General features: G+C 32.3%; 1 protein-coding gene across 2 annotated transcripts in view; it reads right to left on the bottom strand.

Moving 5' to 3' along the window:
* Positions 1-266: 266 nt before the first annotated feature.
* RBM46 (RNA binding motif protein 46) overlaps positions 267-10,536 on the bottom strand; it is a 36,559-nt gene continuing 26,289 nt past the window's right edge. The window contains exon 4 of one of the 2 annotated variants that reach the window (XM_045879372.2): positions 267-1,031. In XM_045879372.2, the coding sequence (XP_045735328.1) occupies positions 832-1,031 (200 nt within the window). In that variant the 3' untranslated portion in view covers positions 267-831. Of the gene's footprint in view, positions 1,032-9,435; positions 9,492-10,536 lie in introns of those variants that run through there. The other variant, XM_054508527.1, reaches the window with a different exon arrangement.

Genomic DNA, 10,536 nt, shown 5'->3' with positions numbered 1-10,536 from the left:
AGAGGTCAAGGTGACTGTGAGAGCTAACATTTTTGTGCATACTAATAAACAAAAATAAAACACATGCATATTAGAAGCATCACATATTTAATGTCAAAGAATTTGAATTCAAGTACAAAAATTAAACAACACATGATTTCAACATTAAAAAACCAGAACACTTATTATTCAAACAACTATACAATGAATATCAAAAACACAAAAGCACAACTATAAAAACCTGAAATACATTAACAGCAAAATTAAAATTTATTTCTATAACAAATAATTAACTAAAATATTTATAGTTATTTTCAAGGACCACAATGGTAGACTGCTTTTCCTTTAGTACTGCATAAAATTTGTATCTTAATCTTTTTGCCCTTCATTTCTTTATACATAATAGTTAGATGCTTCTGGTTATGTAACTGTTATAATCTCTAATACAGATAAGTGATCCTTGGTAATCAAATCTAGTATAACGATCGTCTGCAAGTGCTTAAATATTTGTGAAATGCTATTTGGCAAAGTTATTATGCAAAAATTTAACATAAACTATTGGGTTCTACTGCCCTCTCAGGAATTAGAAGTATTTAAGATCCCAAAAGTTTAAAAAGAGTAGTTTGCTATACCTTTATCAAGAGAAACCACTGAATAACTTTTTAAACTTAGCATTTTTACAAGTTCTACAACTGTAGGTTCTTCTGAATTATGGTTGATGTTTACTATGTTGAAATAAATATATATTTATCATTTTAAAACTAAATGTGCAAACCGATTCTAAAATAAAACAGTATTTTAATTTGCATGCTTTACAAAGAAACTTGCATACTCATGTTTACAATATCTTCTTCAGAAGAATGAGGCCTGATTGGAGATATATAGTCGCTGTCCAACATGGCTGCCATTAGCAAGTGATATTGTTGGTGACAAGGGATAGCTTGGATAAGAATAAGGCCTTGAAGTGTAAGGAAGCACGCTGGGAGTCCCAGAAGAGAGAGTAGTACTAACAGGGAAAAGACTATTTATTGAGCTGCGACGGAAATTGTAGTCTGTAAATAAATACATGAACAATTATGCTGCACATCTTTATGGATACAAATTTAATTCAAAGAGACAAAGCATTAAAACTATAATCACAGTTTAACATAATGTTCTAACATTCAAAATCCTGCTAATATTATCTCGCTGGTAAAGACTATTTCAACATTCACAGCATTGCAAATCCTGATAATTTTATCAGTCAGTCCTGTTCCTTTCACTGACACAACATTTCAGAGATCTTACTAGAATGCATTCTTGGATATCTTTTACTTGCATATCTATTAATTGTTTTGTGTGTTTTTGATCACAGAAAAAAGAGAACCTCTGATTTCTCTTGTTCCACAATGCAGCTCCTTTTAAATTTGGTTCTGATGCTAAGGCGTAGTCCATGAAAAAAAGATAAAAAACAGCAAATTCATATTTGCTTATTTTTTTTAACTGTATTAGGCATTAAACCAGCAGAAACATCCTCCCCTGGACTGCAAAAACATTTGGTGTAAACTAACTGTCCAATATTTCATTATTTAATTATTTAATTTAACATCTGTATAACTCAATACACCAATTTAACATTAGTGTTCCTATTTGTACCATAAAACAGTAAAATGAATCATGTTTATAAAATACTTCAAGAAACCATTATCAACTTACAGTATAGAAAAATCCAAAAATTAAAACCAAATTATTTCTTTAAAAACCAGTTATATTCGTATTACTATTTCACAATAAACATTCATCTTATGCACCAATAATTTCCTGCTTCATTAATTGTAATGTTTATATGTGTGTATGAATATTAAAGACCAAATTTGTAAATCCTGTACTTTCCAAAAACTCAACTATGTTCTTTAGGGCAGAATAAGCCAAGGGTCTAACAATGACTATAAAATGACTATTTATAAAAGTTATGGTGTTTTTAGGAATGGAAGAAAAGGAATTAGGTAATCTAATGTACAAGTCAAGTTTTTTCTATATTTTCCTGGTTTTATAGATGAGGCCTAAAACATATGAGCATTAACTTAATGTTGTCATGGGACTTAATATTTAGCCAACAGGAATGAGATCAACTGCAGGAGAATAAGCTCAAGCAACATCAGTAAGGACCTAGTTAAGAAAAAGAATGGAAAAAATAAAAATCAGTTAAATATAGGTTTAATTTCTAGCACTGCAAAACTCTAACTTGATTAATTCTATAATCTTTTTATTTTTATTAATGGTACCATAAAATCAATAAAAGCAGTCTGTTCCAAGAAGACAAATACATTTAAGATATCCAGTTCAAAATATTTTCAGTATTTTGAAATTGGATAAGGAATTACTTTGATACCATTTGCTTTTCTAATATCCAAAGTAGGATAAATAGATTATCACAGAATTGTTTTTCTTTTTTTTTTTAAAGATTTTATTTATTTATTTATTTGAGAGAGAGAGCACATGAGAGGGGGGAAGGGTCAGAGGGAGAAGCAGACTCCCCGCCGAGCAGGGAGCCTGACGCGGGACTCGATCCAGGGACTCCAGGATCATGACCTGAGCCGAAGGCAGTTGCTTAACCAACTGAGCCACCCAGGCGCCTGAATTGTTTTTCTTCTCTTAAAGGATCCACTATGCCTAAAGGGTATGGTATTTAGTATTAACAGAAACCTTAGTGCTCCTATAATTCAAATTAATTGCTTAAAAAAAAAGTTCTGATTCTCTCCTCTTAAAGAATATTACACAAATACAGTCAATTCCTTATTAGACATGTATCTATGATACAACTAGCTCTTTCAATTTTTAACAATGTGGTCATAGACTATATGATTCAGAGGAGCAGATCTTTAGTTACACTTCTGTAGGTGGGGAAAATGTAGTTTTCAGAGAAATCACTTTCATTTTGGGTTTATAACCATGTGACAGTTAATGCAGCCTATTCACTGAAATGTAGATAAAAGAGGTATATATCTTCAGGGAATGATTTCACAAAGAAGATAGCCAGACAATTGGCTACTGGCATAGTACTTAGGTCTGAAAATGGGCATTTTAAATAGTCTCCTACTGTAAACCTTTAATTTAAAAATACACTAATCAATTGTCGTCTTCTCACATTTCTAAGGAAACTAAATTAAAATACAAAATTAAAAGTTGACTTTGATGACCTCATTCACACAGGATAAATCAAGAGAAAACAATTTCCCCCTAGTACTACAAAGGTTAGGAAATGAAAAGCTTCAATGTTCATAAGACTTTACAAGCATTTCAAAAATAAATTTTATTATAAGAATCTAAATATGTTCAGAAAAAATCTGGGTAATTAGAAAATATAATACATATCAAACTTAAGATAGTAATTACTGGCATAAACCTAGATGAATCATGTTTTCCTTAGATCTAACACATATCACAGAAAATAAAAATCAGAAAGCATCACTGATTTTTATGAAATAAATGAGTAAGTGAGTCAGAATTCCTAGCATATACTTACTTGCCCACCCCTGGTTTTTCTTCCCAATGAATATCCTTAGCTCTTCAATCCCACTGTTTCTGTGTCAGACTTGGATCTGTCCTCCCCTTTCCCCTTCTTAAGGGAATGATAGAGCCAATTTCAGAATTTAAGTTTTACACTGATAATTATTCAACTGTCTTAATACTTTTTAAACTGAGGTAAAATTTACATACAGTGAAATGCGTATGTCCTATGTGTTCATTTCAATGAGTTCTGATAACTCTATAAACCTATGCAACCAACACCTAAAACAAGATAGAAAACATATCCATCAATCCAGAAGAAGCTCCTTGTGCTCCTTTCCAGTTAATAGCCCTTCTGTTGGAGGCAACCACTTTCTGATTTCTCACTATAGCTTAGATTTGTCTGTTCTGGGACTCCATATAAAATGAATTTTTTAAGAAATTTTAATCCTAGCTTCTTTCTCTCAATATAATTTCTAAGACTCATTATGTTGTGTATGTCAGTTTACTCCTTTTTATTGTTCAGCAGTATTCTGTTGTATGTATACACTGTAACATTTTTTTATCCATTTACCTGTTGACAGATAAATGTGTTAGTTGTTTCTAACTTTTGACTATTATGAATAAAGCTGTTACGAATATTCTTATACAAGTCTTTTTTTGTTTTGATATCTTTTCATTTCTTTTGGGTAAATAACTAGGAGTGAAACTCCTGGGTCATAGGGCAGACAGATACTGCTCAACAGTTCCCCAGTGTGACCATCCTACATCCACACCAGTAAACTATCAGAGTTCTGGCTGTTGCACATCCTCACCAACATTCGGTATTGCCAGTGTTTTGAATCATACCTATTCCAGTGATGTGAAATGGTATTTCATCTTGGTTTTAATTTGGATTTCTCTCATGATTAATAATGTGTTTAGTCGCCCATGTGAACATGTTCTTTAGTAAAGTATGCATTCAAGCCTTTTGCTCATTTTTATTGGTTTTACTTTTTATTGTTGATATTAATAAAATTTTTAACTAATCAAATTCTCTAATTCAAAATCATAAACCAGGGATAGGTTGGTCCTCATAAGTCTCTAATTCCAACCACCTCTTTCACTAAAGAATGACACAGACAAAAGATGGTTGATTAAGTGACTGCTGGATACTCTTACAGTTAAATGAAGAAAAATGAATTAAAAATTAGGTCTCCTAATTCCTAGGAAAGTATTATTTCTACTTGACCAAGCTTTTGCACTCTGGCAATCTTCTCAAAACTGGGTTGAGGAAAGTGTCTCAAGACGTTGCTACAGATAGAGAGTAGAAATACAATAGATGGTGCTCTAAGCTATCTGGCTGCTGCTTGCACCTACCCACCCCCACATTTTCCATTTCGACCCACACAGCTCTGCATTCCCGTTTTATACGTTCAATATTATCTAAGAATGCCACTTGAAGAAAAGCCCTTTTGTAAAAAAAAAAAAAAAAATACTACTAATAATAAAACGACTTGCTCTAATGTAATGATTAGAGATAGCATTTTGATCAAATCGTATAGAATTTCATATTTATAACATGAATGAAAACATACAAACATTTTCAGAGAATAACTTTGGTCTATACAGCAAATAGGCTTAACCTTAAGTGCCAATTCTCATCAAGCAGTAATGGCTCAAAGGACCCCAGATTCCCAAGGATTCAGAAGCTGTGGCTAGGACGAGCAGAGTAACTGTTGGGCCACTGACCTGGGAGTGAGGGCAGAGACTGGCAGCACATTCACCACCTGTTTGTCAGTTCCACTTTTGTAAGTGATAATTCGGTCTACTACCTTTCTCTGTCTGACACAAGAGATAAACACCACCAGGATGCTCCTCGGTGAACATCTAAGCAATGGATATACACTGCTTTACTCCATTTGTGTCTCATTTGTTTGTTTCTAATTCTCCTACACATCTTGGTCAAAAACCATGGATTCTCAAACTGCTTTTCTGCTTCATGTGAAGAGGGAGGAAACCCTTAATGGAGACTTTAAATTGAATTCAAAGTGTCTTCTTATGCTTATTTTGGTATCTTTTTCTTCTGGTTTGTTTCTGACAGTACTTATTAATTTTCCATTAATAAGTACATTCCTCATAATTCTTGTTAACTATTTTTTTTCTTCTCCTTAACTATTTCAGCTCTACCTTCACGTCCTCTCCCTCTTTTTGATGTACGCTTAAGTGTACAATTCGTGGTTTTTAATAGATGCACAAAGTTGTGCAACCAGTACCACTATCCAGAACATTTTCATCACCCTAAACAGAAACTCTGTACCTATTAGCAGTCACTCCCCTCCCTCTCCCCCAGGTCCAGCAACCACTAATTTTTCTGTTTCTATTGATTTGCCTGTTCTGGATTTTTGATATAAATGGAATCATACAATTTATGTTGTCTTTTTTAACTAGTTCCTTAGCATTTGTTTTCAAGGTTTACCCATGTTGTAGTATATATCAGAACTTCATTCCTCTTTAGATCCCTTGCGTGAAAACACCACATTTTGTTTATACACTCATCAGTCAATGGACATTTAGGTTGTTTCTACCTGTTGGCTGTTAGGAATAATGCTGCTAAGGAGTACTGTGTACAAAATTTCATGTGGACATATGCTTCCAATTCTCTGGAGTAAATACCTAGAAATTGACATGCTGGGTCATAAGGTAGTTTTATGTTTAACTTTTTGAGGCGACTATAAGACAGCTATACTGTTTTCCCCTCCCAAAAGCAGTGTATAAGAATGAAGCCCCTGATATTCTCATCTATGAAATACATTTCCCATACCTGTAATACATATTCCATACCTTTAATACATATGTTAAGTACTTCTTTAGATTTCTATAGGATCTTTATTAAAATTTTTGAAAAAATATCATTTCGCCATTTTATTATTTCAATTTCTAACATTCAAACAGGCCACAACTGAAATAACTCAGTAACTTTCTTTCACTGAACTCCATCTGCCAAAGTGTTAACACTTGTTAACACAGCATTGTATACACATAGAACATAAAACATGGCTGGGTTCAAAGAGAGATTTAAAAAATCTATATTATAAATGACATTTATCATTTATTTTATACTTTCCATACTAGTATTGTCAAGAACTAACGGTAAAGCAGAGGAAGGAATTTTCAAAATCGCTAATTATTAAACAACTCATAACCTATGACATATTTAAAATCATTAATTAGAAAATTTTAAGTGATATTTTTGGCTACAACAAATTAGTTATTATCAAATTTACTGGCATTTTTATCTCCTTTACTTTCCCTATTACAAAATTAAATTAAATTTTGACCAAAACAAGGTATTTTTACCCTCTACTTAATTTTTGCTATAGGCAACTGATAGCAAAGAGCAAGAAGTAGACATGAAATGACCAATGTTTTCTTCTTAAGACTAGGCTCAGAGAGCAGCTTAGGTCAGTTTTTCTGTTTTAAGATGATTTTTAGGAGGTATGTTAATCTTAGTAATGGTGGCTTGGATAAGAATGAAAGTTATTATCTCTAACTCCTTTTTTATAAAGTTCTAGTTGGTTAGTTCTCTGTTTTTACTAGAGTAATTGTATTTTTTAGATTCAGTTTTGGGGAAAAAATCATCTGCTTTTGTTTTTAATTAAAGTATTTTCTAAATTTACAATATATTTTCTATATAACTTTGAAAGAGTGATTTGAGTTTCAAATTCTTACTGTGAAACTTTGACAGTATATAACAATTTTCATAAATGTAATTGTCAGATACCTGTACTTTTATTTTTAAGAATTTACTACTGTTTCATTCTAAGTTATCTAAAGATTGTAATTTAAGCTTTCAAAAACAAAGGTTTGAAAGTCTAGGAAAAGCAATCTATAGTAATAGCAATCAGATCGGTGGTTGCCTGGAAAAGAAGAGAGAAGGAGGAACAGGTTACTGCAGAGGTGACAGAAATATTTGTTTTCTTGATTGTGGTATCATTTCACAGATGTATATATAAACCCAACTGACCAAAGTGTACACTTGAAGTGTGTACTTTATTGTATTTCAATTATACTTCAATAAGGTTATAAACAAAACCCAAGTGTTTGAGGGGCGCCTGGGTGGCTCAGTCGGTTAAGCGTCTGCCTTCGGCTCAGGTCATGATCCCAGAGTCCTGGGATAGAGCCCTGCATTGGGCTCCCTGCTCGGCGGGAAGCCTGCTTCTCCCTCCAACCCTCCCCTGCTTGTGTTCCCTCTCTTGCTATCTCTGTCAAATAAATAAATAAACAAACAAACAAACAAACAAACCCAAGTGTTTGTTAGTTTCAGTGTTTCCAAACCTATATCCCCGTACGATTCAAGTACCTCAAAACAAGAATTCCTTAGCCAAATAAAATCTTGAAAAAAATCTAGTAAAACCGGATTTAACACTTACACAGGTTGCTACTACAATGATTTTCAATATGCTAATAAGCATTATGATTTTTCCTAGGGCAGTATATAGTACACAACTTTTCCCAAACTCGTTTGACCTAAGGAACAGTTATTTCACTGACAAACTTTGCAAATCACTTTGGGAAGAATTTTAATGGGGCTAATATGTAATAGGGAAACATTAAAAACAAAACAGAAATATTCTTGAACTATGTTAAACACAGTGATTACAAATTCAAGTGCCCTCAGAGGCTAAGATGTAACAAACAAATGAAAAAAGAACTCAAAGAGGACCAAATGTAAAACAGGTGTCTAGCTATTTGTACTGAAATTAAATCTAGTTGCTTTCCTTTCAAAAAAACAAAGAGACCAAACAGACCATATCTAGAGCTTCCAGTTTGCTACCGTTGTTTAATAGATTATGTCAAATTCCTTTTAAAGATAGTTTCTAAACCATTTGGAAGAGATTAATAGAAAGGCAACCTATAAGAGAGGAAAATTACGATCTGAGTGCTACAGTTTATCTAAGCTTCAGTATGACTCAAAAATTGCAGCTCATTAGAAAAATTATCTGGGCAAAAGTGAAGAGAAGATAAAGGTCTTAGGAAAGATAGCAACTCTTTCAAGTTTCATTTCTATCAGTAAAATTAGTCCTCATAATTCAAAATTTGAACTATAGAATCTTATAAGAAAAGGTATTTCTGAGAATAGCATCATATTCGAATTTTTATGTTAAGATCTACAAAATAAAGTTATAAGCCTCAAGCATAATAAATACATTTCCTTGTATCTGAAGTATGAGTTCTATTAATGAGTTAATATTTATTGAGTACTTATTAAGTGCCAAAAATAACTATACAACATCAGCACTACTTAATCCTTATAAAAGCCTTACAAAACAAATAGTATTATTTTCCTCTTTAACAACAAGGAAATTGAGGCACAGAAAGATGAAGTTTTAGCTTCCTTAAGAATACAGAACTAAAACATGGATTCTACCCAGGGAACCACAACATTTCTTTTTGCCTCAACACGTGAAAAGGAATTTGAATGAAAGTAATCTTTATTCAAACTATAAACTACCTTTAACATTCTACTAAAACTTATCCTCTCAGTACCATGTTGGAAAAACTAGAGTGAATCCTGGTAAATAACTTTTATTCTAAATTGTATCAACAATAACTGTGGTTTTATTTGTTCAAAAAAACAGATAAGAAATTTTCAGATAAGCTTGAGAAATGCTGAATAATCTACATATAATACACTCACTCCAACATCTACATTAAAATACTGTTTGCCATCTGCAGTGGTTCACAACATACACTAGTATGTTATAAGCTTTGAGAAGAACCTGAAATATGGAAACCAGTTTAATTTTTTAGAACTTTGCTTAATGAATCTATGATTAACAAAGCTATTATAATCAAATATTTCACAAGCTTCTTTAGACAATTTTAAATATTTCTTCTTATAACCATAAGAAGAATAATTTATAACTGGCTTTCTGAAAACTAAATATATCACTTAATATTCCTAAAAGACTTTTTCTTACCTGTTTATTTTCTCCAAATTCTTCTACATAGGTCCAGGCTGAAGAGATTGTGTTCCCTGTCTGTAAGCAGTGAAGACAGAAAAGAATTGAGTCTTTAGATTGATGTTATCCCTAATCTTGGAAGTGCATGGAATCCTTGATAACTTTAAAAACCTTCTGATCAGTAAATAGGAAAATAAACTTAAAGAACAAAAGAAACAAGTGACAAATAATTATCATTTCTGAATCTCGGCAAAGATGAACAAAGAGAACAGTACTTTGATATATGAATGAAAAGTATGAGTTAATACATAATCAAAAAAAAAATCTTTCTATACCAATTAAGTCCTTATTAGTTGGTTTCTCCAAGAAGTACTAATAAAATAAAGGACTTTAAAAACAAATAAGATTGCCCAATTTCTGATAAGCAGACAGCCCAAAGAATCTAAACAAATTTGAAAAATATCAAATATCCTTTCCTTCTGTCTGTCATAAAAAGAGATAGATGGCCAAAATAATACTAAGCTTAAAAAAACATGTTGCTTATACAGCTAAACTTTATCTACTTGAAGCCTAATATAACCATATATAGTACAACTTTGGACATCCATACATTTTAGTGGTTATCTTTATATCCCTTAAAGCTTTCTGGTAGGGATGTACATCCAACCCTATGCTAAGATATTGTGCAAAAAAGTATGAACAAATGAAAATGTTTGATGATCCACATAGAACTACAGATTTTTAAATAGCCATCTTAAAGATTTTAACTCAGTAGAAAAAATAGTCACAATATTTTCTTGATATGTACATAATGAAATTAGGTAACCTCAATCAACCCTCCTGGTGAGAATTAGAAAATGCAGGTAATTATTAAAAAGCAAAAGTACTTATCAAAAAGCACTGAGAAGGACCAAGGAAGACAGTGAAGAATTACAGCACCATGATCTCGGATAAGAAGGAAACCCAAAATAGTTTTCACATTTTTTGGAGGTGTGTTTCCCCTAGGACTGACCAATTCTGAACAGGGATCTGACAGTCAACGGAAGATAACAAGAGACAAATTTCTGAGGATAAAAGGACAAAATCAGAACTGAGGAGCTAGTGATAAGGCATGCCTGGAACC

The sequence above is a fragment of the Mirounga angustirostris genome, unplaced genomic scaffold (genome assembly GCF_029215605.1).
Source record: "Mirounga angustirostris isolate CCGP_5_RB_7025 unplaced genomic scaffold, mMirAng1.0.hap1 SCAF_2, whole genome shotgun sequence".
NCBI classification, from domain to species: domain Eukaryota; kingdom Metazoa; phylum Chordata; class Mammalia; order Carnivora; family Phocidae; genus Mirounga; species Mirounga angustirostris.
The sequence above is the reverse complement of the archived record's forward strand: the minus strand, read 5'-3'. Positions and strand labels throughout refer to the sequence as shown.